The 16,789-nt window shown below is 43.9% G+C and overlaps 1 protein-coding gene across 3 annotated transcripts in view; it reads right to left on the minus strand.

Moving 5' to 3' along the window:
• The window catches only part of LOC110535115 (serine/threonine-protein kinase TAO3), a 150,409-nt gene that overhangs the window by 37,997 nt on the left and 95,623 nt on the right, over positions 1–16,789 (minus strand). For 2 of the 3 annotated variants that reach the window (XM_036936323.1, XM_036936324.1), the window contains exons 7-11: positions 15,447–15,543; positions 14,561–14,674; positions 12,601–12,692; positions 10,066–10,159; positions 6,986–7,067 (exon numbers count right to left, since the gene is read on the minus strand). In XM_036936323.1, the coding sequence (XP_036792218.1) occupies positions 6,986–7,067; positions 10,066–10,159; positions 12,601–12,692; positions 14,561–14,674; positions 15,447–15,543 (479 nt within the window). Of the gene's footprint in view, positions 1–6,985; positions 7,068–10,065; positions 10,160–12,257; positions 12,287–12,600; positions 12,693–14,560; positions 14,675–15,446; positions 15,544–16,789 lie in introns of those variants that run through there. The other variant, XM_036936325.1, reaches the window with a different exon arrangement.

The following is a 16,789-nucleotide window of genomic DNA, read 5'->3' on the forward strand; positions in this document are numbered from 1 at the left end:
TCAAGGCACACCTGTTAATTGAAATGCATTCCACGTGACTACCTCATGAAGCTGGTTGAGAGAATGCCTAGAGTGTGCAAAGCTGTCATCAAGGCAAAGGGTGGCTACTTTGAAGAATCTCATATATAAAATATATTTTGATTTGTTTAACACTTTTTTGGTTATGATTCCATATGTGTTATTTCATAGTTTTGATGTCTTCACTATTATTCTACAATGTAGAAAATAGTACAAATAAAGAAAAACCCTGGAATGAGTAGGTGTGTCCAAACTTTTGACTGGTACTGTATATATCAATACATGTGATTTCTATCTGAAAGAAAATCTCTATTGTCCATTGGTCACTAGAGGGCGCCTGTGGGTTATTCAACCTAGATAAGAGTCCCTATCTAGGTTTATAGCAGGGATACATCCTATATAGACTAAAGGACATATGGGACAGAGCGGTAGCCCGCCTCCATTGATTTTGTTAGTCATTCTCACTCAGATATCATACTGACATGGCATAAGTCAATACTAAATGTGGACAATTGCAGGAAATTAGCTAAGGAATTGCAAAAATGTCTCTCAACGGGTAGGATTGCATGAAACGGGTAGGATTGCATGAAACGGGTAGGATTGCATGAAATGTGTTATAAAATTGCAGAAAACTTGCTTTAAAACTGCACATTTTCTCTACGTCCCATGGAAAAATGATCCACCGTCAAGAGGCGGACAACTAAAATGTTTTGCCGTGAGGTAGGGGGCCCACCAACCAATTCTTGCTTTGGGCCCCCAAAAGGCTCAAGCCGCCACCCACCCACACACAACAAAATATTTGCTAAATGAAATGTGATGTATGCAATGCCTGTGTGTCTACATGCACACCTATCTGACAGATACTGGCTGGATAATGTAATGTAAAGTACTCTCTCATTCAGCAGCACACTGATGACATCATACTCTGGAAATAGAGATGACACATTTTCCCGTTTTCAAACAAACGGACGGAGAGAGAGAAAGAGAGAGAGAGAGATGGAGAGAGGGACTGAACAAGTGAGTGAGAGAATGAGAGCTCCCATGGACCAGGGGGCTTGGAGAGAGAAGGGGAAAAGGAGAGAATGAGATACATTTGCTGTTTTCTTTTTGGTTGTGTTTCACATTATTTTGTGCCCAGTAGAAATGAATCATAAAAAATGTATCGTGCCACTTTTATAGTAAATAAGAATATAATATGTTTCTAAACACATCTATGTTAATGTGGATGCTACCACGATTACAGATAATCCTGAATGAATCGTGAATAACGATGAGTGAGAAAGTTAGACACACAGATTTCATAACCCTAAAATATGCTAACCTCTCACTGTTACAATAATAGAGCGTCTGTAATTTTCTCACTCAGTGGAAGTGGAACCTGAAGGGAAAGCATCTGTTGACAGCACAGGGGCACAGATTAGTGACCTGACTCCTAAAGAGGGGCGGCGGGCAATGAGCGTGTGTGTTTTAATTAGGGGCTCGAGGGGCAGTGATGTGGATACCCCCTGCCCGACTCAGATTAGGAGGAAGTTGCCTACTAGACACTGGCCCAAGGTCAGCCTCACTAATAGTTAAGGTTATAATAATTAATTAAGGTCAGGATTTGGGGGAGGAAAAGCTGATCCTAGATCTCCACCTAAAGGTACACATACACCCAGAGCTCCAGACTAGCCCCCCCACTGTCTCATCCCCTCCAGCCTACTAACCCCTACACTCCCTGGGCAGCCAGATAAAAAATGACAAGCCCCCTGGCTGGAACCCCGGAGAGTGAGAGTGACAACTAACCAAGAACGTAAAACCCTTAGCAGGCAGTTCGGACCTGTCGGCCAAACAAACTAAAATATCTCCATTACACAGCCAGGCACACAATGAACACAACATGCACAAATTAACACACAAAATCAAATACAATTATTGGTCACATACACATATTTAGCAGATGTTATTGAGGGTGTAGCGAAATGCTTGTGTTCCTAGATTCAACAGTGAGGTAATATATATCAATATATATAGTGCCTTGCGAAAGTATTCGGCCCCCTTGAACTTTGCGACCTTTTGCCACATTTCAGGCTTCAAACATAAAGATATAAAACTGTATTTTTTTGTGAAGAATCAACAACAAGTGGGACACAATCATGAAGTGGAACGACATTTATTGGATATCTCAAACTTTTTTAACAAAGCAAAAACTGAAAAATTGGGCGTGCAAAATTATTCACCCCCCTTAAGTTAATACTTTGTAGCGCCACCTTTTGCTGCGATTAAAGCTGTAAGTCGCTTGGGGTATGTCTCTATCAGTTTTGCACATCGAGAGACTGAAATTTTTTCCCATTCCTCCTTGCAAAACAACTCGAGCTCAGTGAGGTTGGATGGAGAGCATTTGTGAACAGCAGTTTTCAGTTCTTTTCACAGATTCTCGATTGGATTCAGGTCTGGACTTTGACTTGGCCATTCTAACACCTGGATATGTTTATTTTTGAACCATTCCATTGTAGATTTTGCTTTATGTTTTGGATCATTGTCTTGTTGGAAGACAAATCTCCGTCCCAGTCTCAGGTCTTTTGCAGACTCCATCAGGTTTTCTTCCAGAATGGTCCTGTATTTGGCTCCATCCATCTTCCCATCAATTTTAACCATCTTCCCTGTCCCTGCTGAAAAAAAGCAGGCCCAAACCATGATGCTGCCACCACCATGTTTGACAGTGGGGATGGTGTGTTCAGCTGTGTTGCTTTTACGCCAAACATAACGTTTTGCATTGTTGCCAAAAAGTTCAATTTTGGTTTCATCTGACCAGAGCACCTTCTTCCACATGTTTGGTGTGTCTCCCAGGTGGCTTGTGGCAAACTTTAAACAACACTTTTTATGGATATTTTTAAGAAATGGCTTTCTTCTTGCCACTCTTCCATAAAGGCCAGATTTGTGCAATATACGACTGATTGTTGTCCTATGGACAGAGTCTCCCACCTCAGCTGTAGATCTCTGCAGTTCATCCAGACTGATCATGGGCCTCTTGGCTGCATCTCTGATCAGTCTTCTCCTTGTATGAGCTGAAAGTTTAGAGGGACGGCCAGGTCTTGGTAGATTTGCAGTGGTCTGATACTCCTTCCATTTCAATATTATCGCTTGCACAGTGCTCCTTGGGATATTTAAAGCTTGGGAAATCTTTTTGTATCCAAATCCAGCTTTAAACTTCTTCACAACAGTATCTCGGACCTGCCTGGTGTGTTCCTTGTTCTTCATGATGCTCTCTGCGCTTTTAACGGACCTCTGAGACTGTCACAGTGCAGGTGCATTTATACGGAGACTTGATTGCACACAGGTGGATTGTATTTATCATCATTAGTCATTTAGGTCAACATTGGATCATTCAGAGATCCTCACTGAACTTCTGGAGAGAGTTTGCTGCACTGAAAGTAAAGGGGCTGAATAATTTTGCACGCCCAATTTTTCAGTTTTTGCTTTGTTAAAAAAGTTTGAAATATCCAATAAATGTCGTTCCACTTCATGATTGTGTCCCACTTGTTGTTGATTCTTCACAAAAAAATACAGTTTTATATCTTTATGTTTGAAGCCTGAAATGTGGCAAAAGGTCGCAAAGTTCAAGGGGGCCGAATACTTTCGCAAGGCACTGTATATACATACTACCTCAACCAGCCTAACTAACCGGTGTCTGTATGTAGCCTCGCTACTTTTATAGCCTCGCTACTGTATATAGCCTGTATTTTTAATGTTGTTTTATTTCTTTACCTACCCATTGTTCACCTAATATCTTTTTTTGCACTATTGGTTGGAGCGTGTAAGTAAGCATTTCACTGTAAGGTTGTATTCAGCGCACGTGAAAAGCGCACGTGAAAAATAAACTTTGATTTGATGGGACAAATTTCTTCAGCCGCCTGAGGTTGAAGAGATGCTGTTACGGCTTCTTCTGTGTGGGTGGACCAATTCAGATCGTCGGTGATGTGTACGCGGATTTGCACCTTCTCCACTGAAGTCCCATCGATGTGGATAGAGACATGCTCTCTCTGCTGTTTCCTGAAGTCCACGATCAGCTCCTTCATTTTGTTGACGTTGAGGTTATTGTCCTGGCACCACTCCACCAGGGCTCTCACCTCCTCCCTGTAGGCTGTCTCGTCATTGTTGGTAATCAGGCCTACAACTGATGTGTTGTCTAAAAATTGGATAATTGAGTTTAGGCATGCATGGCCACGCAGTCATGGGTGAACAGAGAGCACAGGAGGGGGCTGAGCATGCACCCTTGTGGGGCCCCAGTGTTGAGGATCAGCGAAATGGAGGTGTTGTTTCATACGTTCACCATCTGGGGGTGGCTGAAGTCCAGGACCCAGTTGCACAGGGTGGGGTTCAGACACAGGGCTCCGAGCTTAATGATGAGCTTGGAGGGTACTATGGTGTTGAAGGCTGAGCTGTAGTCAATAAACAGCGTTCTTACATAGGTATTCCACTTGTCCAGATGGGATAGGGAAGTGTGCAGTGCGATGGCATCGTCTGTGGACCTATTGGGGCGGATATGCAAATTGAAGTGGCTGTAGGGTGTCAGGTAAGGTAGAGGTGATCCTTAACTAGCCTCTCAAGGCACTTCATGACAGAAGTGAATGCTACGAGACAATAGTCATTAGATTAGTTACCTTTTCTTTCTTGGGTACAGGAACAATAGTGGACATCTTGAAACAAGTGGGAACAGTAGTCTGGGATAGAGAAAGATTGAATATGTCCGTAAACATTCCAGCCAGCTGGTCTGTGCATGCTCTGAGGACGCGGCTAGGGATGCAGTCTGGGCCGGCAGACTTGCGAGGGTTAACACGTTTCAATGTATTTTTCACGTCCGCCACGGAGAACGAGAAGCAACAGTCCGTGGGAGCGGGTCGCGTTGGTGGCACTGTGTTATCCTCAAAGAGGGCGAAGGTGTTTAGCTTGTCCGGGAGCAAGACGTCGGTGTCCTCAACGTGGCTGGTTTTCCCTTTGTAATCCATGATTGTCTGCAGACACTTCCACAGGCTCGTGTCTGAGCCGTTGAATTGCGATTCCACTTTGTACTGACATTTTGCCTGTTTGATTGCACTATAATAACTACACTGTTTGTATTCAACCATATTCCCAGTCACCTTGCTATGGTTAAATGCGGTGGTTTGCTCTTTCAGTTTTGCGTAAATGCTCCCATCTAGCCACGGTTCCTGATTTGGGTAGATTCTAATATTCACAGTGGGAACAACATCCGCTATACACTTCCTGACGAACTCAGTCACCATGTCAGTGTATACATCAATGTTACTCTCAGAGGCTAGCCGGAACATATCCCAGTCTGAGTGATCAAAATAATCTTAAAATCATGGATTCCGATTGGTCAGACCAGCAATGAATAGACCTTAGCACGGATACTTCCTGCTTGAGTTTCTGGTATATGGGAAGGGATGAGCAAAATTATGATCTGATTTGCCCAAGGGAGGGCGGGGGAGGGCCTTGTAGGCATCCCAGAAGTTGGAGAAGCAGTGCTCGAGTGTTTTAGCAGCGCAAGTACTAGAGTCAATGTGTTGATAAAACTTCGGTAGCGTTTTCCTTAAATTTGCTTCGTTAAAATCCCCAGCTACAATTAATGCGGCCTCAGGATATGTGGTTGCACAAAGTCCAGTGTAGTTCCTTGCGGGCCATCGTGGTATCGGCTTGAGGGGGAATATACACTGCTGTGACTACAACCGAAGATAATTCTCTTGGGAGGAAATAGGGTCGGCATTTGATTGTGAGGTATTCTAGGTCAGGTGAACAAAAGGACTTGAGTTTCTGTATGTTATCACAATCACACCATGAGTAGTTAATCATGGAACATACACCCCCTGCCTTTCTTCTTCCCGGAGAGTTCTTTATTCTTGTCTGCGCAATGTACTGAGAACCCAGCTGGCTGTATGGACGGGCACATTATATCCCGAGAGAGCCATGATTCCGTGAAACAGAGTTATGTTGTATGTTACAGTCCCTGATGTTTCTCTGGAAGGAGATCCTCGCCCTGAGCTCATCTCCTTTATTATCCAGAGACTGAACATTAGCAAGTAATATATTCGGAAGCGGTGGATGGTGTGCACGCCTCCTGAGTGGGACTAGAAGTCCACTCTGAATACCTCTTCTCAGCCGGATCTTGTAGCGGCCTCTGGGATAAGTTAAATTGCCTTCGGAGGTAAGAACAAAGGATCCAATTTGGGAAAGTCGTATTCCTGGTTGTAATGGTGGTGAGTTACCGCCGCTCTGATATCCAAAAGTTCTTTCAGTCTGTATGTAATAACACAAAAAACATTCTGGGCTAATAATGTAAGAAATAACACACAAAAAAAAACAAATACTGCAAAGTTGCTAGAAGCAGAGCTGCCATGTCTGTCCGAGCCATCTTTGTCTTACACACACGCACATGCACACAATGAACACAGGTGAGCACAGTGTATTGGCAGATCAGGACGTACAAATGACAAAGACTGTGTGACTGTGCTTTTGTGCTCTAACTCATGGGGGTCTATGGGGGCTGACTTCAGCTTTCATTGTGCGTCAAGGGAGCTTGGTCAGAATGTTTAGTGAGTCCACAGATAGGCAAGCTTACACTTGAAGCTTTATCAACATCTAACACGAGGTGTAGCACAGCAAAACATGTAAAATAGTTCAAACACACTAAACAACAAAACCCTAACCCCTGTGGAACCAGTGTGTGTGTGTGTGTATGTGTGTGGAATAACCGCTGTGGAATCTTTGATTAATATTTTCTCTAGAGCTGTGGGAGGCAGTGAGTCATCGATATGCATCCAAAATGGCACCCTATTCCCTACTTAGTGCACTACTACCCACAGGGCTCTGGTCAAAAGTAGTGCACTATATAGTGAATAGGATACCATTTAGGATTCACACATCCAGATGGTCTTTGAGAGACTGACACAGGAAGTGAGGTGTCAGAAATAACAGGAAGTGCACTCACTCTCAGCAGCTCCCCAGACGAGGGTCTGTCCTGAGGAATTTTGAGGAGGCAGCAGTCAACGAAGCTCCGGAAGGGGTCCGACCTCGAAGAAGGATAGAGGGGTTGAGAGGTGGAGCAGAGGGACGGAAGAAAACAGAATGCAACAATGATTAAGCCAGGCACTATAGGCAATAGTAGTCAACATCCACTTTCCCACCTTTCAAACCAGAGTCAGGGCCAAGCGGTGCTTCTATAGTTATTCACCATGTTTGACAGTGTTATTGAAAGTCCATCATCAAACTCTTTGCATGGGTACATCATACAGTCCACATAGTTTTCTAAATGTTCTACTAGTCTTAGCTCTGGGAGAAACAAGCATAAAGACATAAAGCTGTCACTTTCAATCATCTGTCAAAGTGTCATACATTCAGTAGTATACACAGAGTCAGGGTTAAGAGAGCACCTGTATTGCTTGTCAACATGACTAACGCTGCATGGTGATGTTTCTGCTAGTTTCAGCTCTGAGAGACTATGTTAATGCCAGAGGCCTGTTTGAAACACATCCAACAACACACTGACATGGGGGCACCCATAGAAATAAATGAATAGAAAATCAAACTCTCATTTCTTGGAGAGTGAGCGCTACTTGTGAATCTGCTTGCTTAAGGTTTCACAACTGCCACATTGACTCCTACACTGGAGAACAATGAGTAGCACTGTTCAGTACGGAACACGGACGATGAAAAAACACTTTCACCTTCAGGAAAATCCCCTTGTAAAGAGTGACGTATGCTGCCACTTGTTTCAGCTGTAGTATAAGGAACTGTATTTGTTGAAAGGAATGTATTCCTAGAGCCATATAAGTCCTATATCTATCTTGGGTCAAGTAGAGTACAAACTACCACCTTTATGGTGTGATACTACTGTAAAGTGGGTGTAGTGCCATGTCATTGTGTTGACATGTAGAGTAATATTCGACTGGATCTTCCTTCTATGCCAGTCATTACACCATCAGAAAGGGGGGGGGGGGGGGGGCTAGTGTGATTGCTGCCTGTCTTTCTGCATCCATCTTCCTTCTTTCATTCCATCCTCCCGTCTCTCCCCTTGCCTCGCTCCCTCCATACCATCTGTCTGTCTCTCTCCATCCCTCTCCATCCCTCTCTCCCTGCCTCGCTTTCCTCCATAACCATCCATCTATCTGTCTCTCTCCATCATCCCTCTCTCCCCTCCTCTCATCCTGCCTCGCTTCCTCCATAACCATCCATCTATCTGTCTCTCTCCATCATCCCTCTCTCCCCTCCTCTCATCTTGCCTCGCTTCCTCCATAACCATCCATCTGTCTGTCTCTCTCCATCATCCCTCTTCCCCTTCCTCTCCTCCTGCCTCGCTCCCTCCATACCCATTTGTCTGTTTGTCTCCCTCCATACCATCTGTCTGTCTCTCTCCATCATCCCTCTCTCCCCTCCTCTCTCCCCCTTCCTCTCTTCCTGCCTCGCTTCCTCCATAACCATCCATCTATCTGTCTCTCTCCATCATCCCTCTCTCCCCTCCTCTCTTCCTGCCTCGCTCCCTACATACCCATTTGTCTGTTTGTCTCCCTCCATTCCTCTCTCTCCCTGCCTCGTTCCCTGTCTATGTCTCTCCATCCCCCTCTCCGTCCTACGGAGTGTGGTTTGGTGAATGGTAGATTACAGTAGAAGCCTGTGTACTTGAGCCTGATTCTTTAAATAGGCCTCAGCTAGGCCCCTCAGGTAATGACATAACATACACTATATATACAAAAGTATGTGTACACCCCTTCAAATTAGTGGATTTGGCTATTTCATCCACACCCGTTGTATAAAATAAATCACACAGCCATGCAATCTCCATAAACAAACATTGGCAGTAGAATGGCCTGACTGAAGATCTCAGTGACTTTCAACTTGGCACCGTCATAGGATGCCACCTTTCCAACAAGTCAGTTTGTCAAATTTCTGCCCTACAAGAGCTGCCCGGGTCAACTGTAATTGCTGCTATTGTGAAGTGGAAACGTCTAGGAGCAACAATGACTCAGACGCGAAGTGGTAGGCCACACAAGCTCACAGAACGGGACCACATAGTGCTGAAGCGCCTAGGGCATGAAATAATGTCTGTCCTTGGTTGCAACACTCACTAACAAGTCCCAAACTGTCTCTGGAAGCAACGTCAGCACAATAACTGCTCGTTGGGAGTTTCATGAAATGGGTTTCCATGGCCGAGCAGCCACACACAAGCCTAAGAACACCATGCACAATGCCAAGTGTTGGTTGGAGTGGTGTAAAGATCGCCACCATTGGATTATGGAGCAGTGGAAATGCGTATTCTGGAGTTATAAATCACACTTCACCATTTGGCAGTCCGACGGATGAATCTGGGTTTGGCGGATGCCAGGAGAATGCTACCTGCCCGAATGCATAATGCCAACTGTAAAGTTTGGTGGATGAGGAATAATGGTCTGGGGCTGTTTTTCATGGTGTAGGGGGCTAAGCCCCTTAATTCCAGTGAATGGAAATCTAAATGCTACAGCATACAATGACATTCTAGATGATTCTGTGCTTCCAACTTTGGGGCAACAGTTTGGGGAAGGCCCTTTCCTGTTTCAGCATGATAATGCCCCCGTTCACAAAGTGAGATCCATACAGAAATGGTTTCTTGAGATCGGTGTGGAAGAACTTGACAGGCCTGCACAGAGCCCTGACCTCAATCCCATCGAACACCTTTGGGATGAATTGGAACGGTGACTGCGAGTCAGGCCTAATCACCCAACATCAGTGCCCAACCTCACTAATGCTCTTGTGGCTGAATGGAAGCAAGTCCCAGCAGCAACATTCCAACATCTAGTGGAAAGCCTTCCCAGAAGAGTGGAGGCTGTTATAGCAGCAAAAGGGGGACCAACTCCACATTAATGCCCATGATTTTGGAATGAGATGGTTTACGAGCAGGTGTCCACATACTTTTGGTCATGTAGTGTACTTTGACTGGGAATTCCAGGGCTGCGAAAGGTTGTGTGTGTGTGTGTGTGTGTGTGTGTGTGTGTGTGTGTGGTCAAACAGCTCAGTGGAGGGATGGTGATGACTTACCACTCGTTAGACTGTAGCGTGGGAGAGTCGTTCTGGGCAATGTGATATAAGGCACTCATAGCATTCATGTTGAACAGCGGAGGTTTCCGTTCCGCTATGGAGGGGGAGAGAGAGTTAGGAGGGAGTTTATATCTGGTTGACCAATAGGAAAGATAAGATATACTACTGACCTAGTAATTCCCATTATCTGTCTGTTTATATATAAGTGTCAGTGAGTGAGTGCAATTTCACATGCAGTGTCTGAAATAGATAAATCACATGAAAAACAGGACTGAGCAACAATGTGAAGGAGTGTCATTCCTCTCGCCAGATGGTGTCGCTACAGTTGAAGTCGGAAGTTTACATACACTTAGGTTGGAGTCATTAAAACTTGTTTTTCAACCAGTCCACAAATGTCTTGTTAACAAACTATAGTTTAGGACATCTACTTTGTGCATGACACAAGTAATTTTTCCAACAATTGTTTACAGACAGATTATTTCACTTCACTAATTCACTGTATCACAATTCCAGTGGGTCAGAAGTTTACCTACACTAAGTTGACTGTGCCTTTTAAACAGACATAATTTGAGTCAATTGGAGGTATACCTGTGGATGTATTTCAAGGCCTACCTTCAAACTCAGTGCCTCTTTGATTGATATCTTGGGAAAATCAAAAGAAATCAGCCAAGACCCCAGAAAGATAAATTGTAGACCTCCACAAGTCAGGTTCATCCTAATTTCAAAAAACTTGAAGGTACCACATTCATCTGTACAAACAATAGTACGCAAGTAAATACCATGGGACCACGCAGCCGTCATACAGCTCAGGAAGGAGACGTGTTCTGTCTCCTAGAAATTAACGTACTTTGGTGCGAAAAGTGCAAATCAAATCCCAGAACAACACCAAAGGACCTTGTGAAGATGCTGGAGGAAACAGGTACAAAAGTATCTATATCCACAGTAAAAACGAGTCCTATATCGACATAACCTGAAAGGCCGCTCAGCAAGGAAGAAGCCACTGCTCCAAAACCTCTATAACAAAGCCAGACTATGGTTATCAGTTGCACATGGGGACAAAGATCATACTTTCTGGTCTGATGAAACAAAAATAGAATTGTTTGGCCATAATGACCATGGTTATGTTTGGAGGAAAAAGGGTGAGGCTTGCAAGCTGAAGAACACCATCCCAACCGTGAAGCACGTGGGTGGCAGCATCATGTTGTGGAGGTACTTTGCTGCAGGAGGGACTGGTACACTTCACAAAATAGATGGCATCATGAAGGAGGAAAATTATGCGGATATATTGAAGCAACATCTCATGACATCGGTCAGGAAGTTAAAGCTTGGTCACAAATGGGTCTTCCAAATGGACAATGACCCCAAGCATACTTCCAAAGTTGTGGCAAAATAGCTTAAGGTCAACAAAGTCAAGGTGTTGGAGTGGCCATCACAAAGCCCTGACCTCAACCCTATAGAACATTTGTGGGCAGAACTGAAAAGGCGTGTGCGAGCAAGGAGGCCTACAAACCTGACTCAGTTACACCCGCTCTGTCAGGAGGAATGGGCCAAAATTCACCCAACTTATTGTGGGAAGCTTGTGGAAGGCTACCCAAAACGTTTGACCCAAGTTAAACAATTTAAAGGCAATGCTACCAAATACTAATTGAGTGTATGTAAACTTATGACCCACTAGAAATGTGACGAAATAAATAACTTCTGAAATAAATCACTCTCTCTACTATTATATTCTGACATTTAACATTCTTAAAATAAAGTGGTGATCCTAACTGACCTAAGACAGGGAATTTTTACTAGGATTAAATGTCAGGAACTGTGAAAAACTGAGTTGAAATGTATTTGGCTAAGGTGTACGTAAACTTCTAACTTCAACTGTATATGTTTGACATTCTGAAGCAGGCCAAAACAGTAGGTTATCCTAACAAGTAATGATGCCTCCTGATATGTCCAAAATAATTTCTACACTAGAAGCTGAGAGGGTTAGTTGCAGGCTTTCTGCTCAACAGGGAGTCAAAGAGGAGAAACCTCCTACCAATGCTCTGACTAAGAGCATCTGCTTAACGACTAAAATGTAAATGTAATTAATAAAGTAACGCAGTCCTATGCAGGTGATTCCCAGTAAAACAGAAGTACGCTAACTCAACCAGTTCTACACAGGTGATTCCCAGTAAAACAGGAGTATGCTAACTCAACCAGTTCTATGCAGGTGATTCCCAGTAAAACAGAAGTATGCTAACTCACCCAGTTCTACACAGGTGATTCCCAGTAAAACAGGAGTATGCTAACTCACCCAGTTCTACACAGGTGATTCCCAGTAAAACAGGAGTACGCTAACTTACCCAGTTCTACGCAGGTGATTCCCAGTAAAACAGAAGTACGCTAACTCACCCAGTTCTACGCAGGTGATTCCCAGTAAAACAGAAGTACGCTAACTCACCCAGTTCTACGCAGGTGATTCCCAGTAAAACAGAAGTACGCTAACTCACCCAGTTCTACGCAGGTGATTCCCAGTAAAACAGAAGTACGCTAACTCACCCAGTTCTATGCAGGTGATTCCCAGGGACCAGATGTCTATCTTCCCTTCGTACTGACCCTCATCCATGGCTAGGATCACTTCTGGAGCCATCCTGGAACACACAGATGGACGTGCACAGGTGTTAGCGGTGGTGGTACTGTCCAGTCAGGTGTTAGTGGTGGTGGTGGTACTGACCAGTAAGGTGTTAGTGGTGGTGGTGGTACTGACCAGTAAGGTGTTAGTGGTGGCGGTGGTACTGACCAGTAAGGTGTTAGTGGTGGTGGTGGTACTGACCAGTAAGGTGTTAGTGGTGGTGGTACTGATCTGACCAGTCAGGTGTTAGTGGTGGTGGTGGTACTGACCAGTCAGGTGTTAGTGGTGGTGTTGGTACTGACCAGTCAGGTGTTAGTGGTGGTGTTGGTACTGACCAGTCAGGTGTTAGTGTTGTGTTAGGTACTGATCAGTCAGGTGTTAGTGGTGGTGTTGGTACTGACCAGTCAGGTGTTAGTGGTGGTGTTGGTACTGACCAGTCAGGTGTTAGTGGTGGTGGTACTGACCAGTCAGGTGTTAGTGGTGATGGTGGTACTGATCGGTCAGGTGTTAGTGTTGTGTTAGGTACTGACCAGTCAGGTGTTAGTGTTGTGTTAGGTACTGACCAGTAAGGTGTTAGTGTTGTGTTAGGTACTGATCAGTAAGGTGTAAGTGTTGTATTAGGTACTGACCAGTAAGGTGTTAGTGGTGGTGGTACTGACCAGTAAGGTGTTAGTGGTGGTGGTACTGACCAGTCAGGTGTTAGTGGTGGTGGTGGTACTGATCGGTCAGGTGTTAGTGTTGTGTTAGGTACTGACCAGTCAGGTGTTAGTGTTGTGTTAGGTACTGATCAGTAAGGTGTTAGTGTTGTGTTAGATACTGACCAGTAAGGTGTAAGTGTTGTGTTAGATACCGACCAGTAAGGTGTACGTGTTGTGTTAGGTACTGACCAGTAAGGTGTTAGTGTTGTGTTAGGTACTGACCAGTAAGGTGTACGTGTTGTGTTAGGTACTGACCAGTAAGGTGTTAGTGTTGTGTTAGGTACTGACCAGTAAGGTGTTAGTGTTGTGTTAGGTACTGACCAGTAAGGTGTTAGTGTTGTGTTAGGTACTGACCAATAAGGTGTTAGTGTTGTGTTAGGTACTGACCAGTAAGGTGTTAGTGTTGTGTTAGGTACTGACCAGTAAGGTGTTAGTGTTGTGTTAGGTACTGACCAGTAAGGTGTTAGTGTTGTGTTAGGTACTGACCAGTCAGGTGTTAGTGTTGTGTTAGGTACTGACCAGTAAGGTGTTAGTGTTGTGTTAGGTACTGACCAGTAAGGTGTTAGTGTTGTGTTAGGTACTGACCAGTAAGGTGTTAGTGTTGTGGTGGTGGTACTGACCAGTAAGGTGTTAGTGTTGTGTTAGGTACTGACCAGTAAGGTGTTAGTGTTGTGGTGGTGGTACTGACCAGTAAGGTGTTAGTGTTGTGTTAGGTACTGACCAGTAAGGTGTTAGTGTTGTGTTAGGTACTGACCAGTAAGGTGTTAGTGTTGTGTTAGGTACTGACCAGTCAGGTGTTAGTGTTGTGTTAGGTACTGACCAGTAAGGTGTTAGTGTTGTGTTAGGTACTGACCAGTAAGGTGTACGTGTTGTGTTAGGTACTGACCAGTAAGGTGTTAGTGTTGTGGTGGTGGTACTGACCAGTAAGGTGTTAGTGTTGTGTTAGGTACTGACCAGTAAGGTGTTAGTGTTGTGGTGGTGGTACTGACCAGTAAGGTGTTAGTGTTGTGTTAGGTACTGATCAGTAAGGTGTTAGTGTTGTGTTAGGTACTGATCAGTAAGGTGTTAGTGTTGTGTTAGATACTGACCAGTAAGGTGTAAGTGTTGTGTTAGATACTGACCAGTAAGGTGTTAGTGTTGTGGTGGTGGTACTGACCAGTAAGGTGTTAGTGTTGTGTTAGGTACTGACCAGTAAGGTGTTCCTACGAAGGAGTTGGCAGGAGAAGCTATAGAGGCAGAGCCGAAGTCTGCCAGTTTGACCAGGCCAGGCTCTGTTAGCAGGATGTTTCCAGCTTTTACATCTCTAGAGAGCGCGAGAAAGAGAGAAGGGACAACATGGTCAGGGTGGTGGGATATTGTTAGGACACATTATGTAGCCTTTATAAAGGATTCATGAATGCACAAATAAAGACGGACACCGTAAAGTGTTACAATATGTTTGTAGTATACTTTTCTTTCTTTGTTATTTATTTATCTATGATATATATCCAAAAAGCACACGACAGATGCTCAACTCCAGGAAGAATGTGGTTGAAACGTTGTGAATAACAACTCCAGATTATTAATAAAGACATTTCCTTGAGCACAGAAAACAGTGAGAGGACACTTGTAAAGTCTACTTTTGAGGCATAAAACCTTACAATTAATTTATGAAATTCTGTAGGGAATCATTTTTATTTAAGACATTTTGTCCTCAACTTTTGAACATTTTAATCAGTGACATAACGACCTGTAGTAAAACGATGCTTGCCAGAGAATTTAGGGCTTGGGAATTACTACTGTAATAGTGGATGCCTATCCTATTTGTGTATAATAAAAGAGTAGCACGTGTATTTATGGGAGCATAGTAAAATGATACGGGCTTCAGCACGTAATACCATTTTCCGTTAGTGACGTTCAAGAGGGCTTGTTGGAATGCACATGGAACTGAGATAAGGATTGCCAGATATAACCGCTCTGATACAGTTCTCTGATAACGTTATTATTACCTAGCTGTGAAAACAGACACCACTTATCGTCTCAGCATCAGTTCAAATTTTGTTGTCGAGGAACATTTTAAATGTGGAAACACTCACCTGTGAATCATATTACGGGAATGTAGGTAAGCCAGTCCCTGCAAGGCACCATGGGTTATGGCAGCAATTTCAACCTCTTGGAGCGGTTTCTTATGAACTAGAGAGGATAGAAAAATAAAACAGAAGGGGAAAACCATCAGAGCTATCTAGAGACACAGGGTACAGTAATCTGCCCTTCCTGATTTACACACAGCCACAAACAACCCCAACAGCAACTGCCTATTGGGTAAAGGGTTGGGATATTAGGGTTATAAAAAACATTCAGGGCTCTGGTAGAACTATAGCCTGGTCCCAGATCTGTTTGTGCCGTCTTGCTAACGCAATGACTATAGAGAGGTGTTAAGACAGAGCAAACAGATCTGGGACCAGGCTAGTAGAGCGAAGCCTTGCCAAGGAGTCAAATGGCAAAGTGGAACTACAGTGGAGAACTATCAACAGCACTTCACACACACACACCACCATGGCTGTTTAAAATGGTATCCATGACAGCCAGGATGGGACACAAACACAAGTGCTATATATATAGAGAGAGATATATATATACAGTGGCTTGCGAAAGTATTCGGCCCCCTTGAACTTTGCGACCTTTTGCCACATTTCAGGCTTCAAACATAAAGATATAAAACTGTATTTCTTTGTGAAGAATCAACAACAAGTGGGACACAATCATGAAGTGGAACGACATTTATTGGATATTTCAAACTTTTTTAACAAATCAAAAACTGAAAAATTGGGCGTGCAAAATTATTCAGCCCCTTTACTTTCAGTGCAGCAAACTCTCTCCAGAAGTTCAGTGAGGATCTCTGAATGATCCAATGTTGACCTAAATGACTAATGATGATAAATACAATCCACCTGTGTGTAATCACGTCTCCGTATAAATGCACCTGCACTGTGATAGTCTGAGAGGTCCGTTAAAAGCGCAGAGAGCATCATGAAGAACAAGGAACACACCAGGCAGGTCCGAGATACTGTTGTGAAGAAGTTTAAAGCCGGATTTGGATACAAAAATATTTCCCAAGCTTTAAACATCCCAAGGAGCACTGTGCAAGCGATAATATTGAAATGGAAGGAGAATCAAACCACTGCAAATCTACCAAGACCTGGCCGTCCCTCTAAACGTTCAGCTCATACAAGGAGAAGACTGATCAGAGATGCAGCCAAGAGGCCCATGATCACTCTGGATGAACTGCAGAGATCTACAGCTGAGGTGGGAGACTCTGTCCATAGGACAACAATCAGTCGTATATTGCACAAATCTGGCCTTTATGGAAGAGTGGCAAGAAGAAAGCCATTTCTTAAAGATATCCATAAAAAGTGTTGTTTAAAGTTTGCCACAAGCC

Source organism: Oncorhynchus mykiss, chromosome 11 (genome assembly GCF_013265735.2).
Source record: "Oncorhynchus mykiss isolate Arlee chromosome 11, USDA_OmykA_1.1, whole genome shotgun sequence".
Taxonomy (NCBI): Eukaryota; Metazoa; Chordata; class Actinopteri; order Salmoniformes; family Salmonidae; genus Oncorhynchus; species Oncorhynchus mykiss.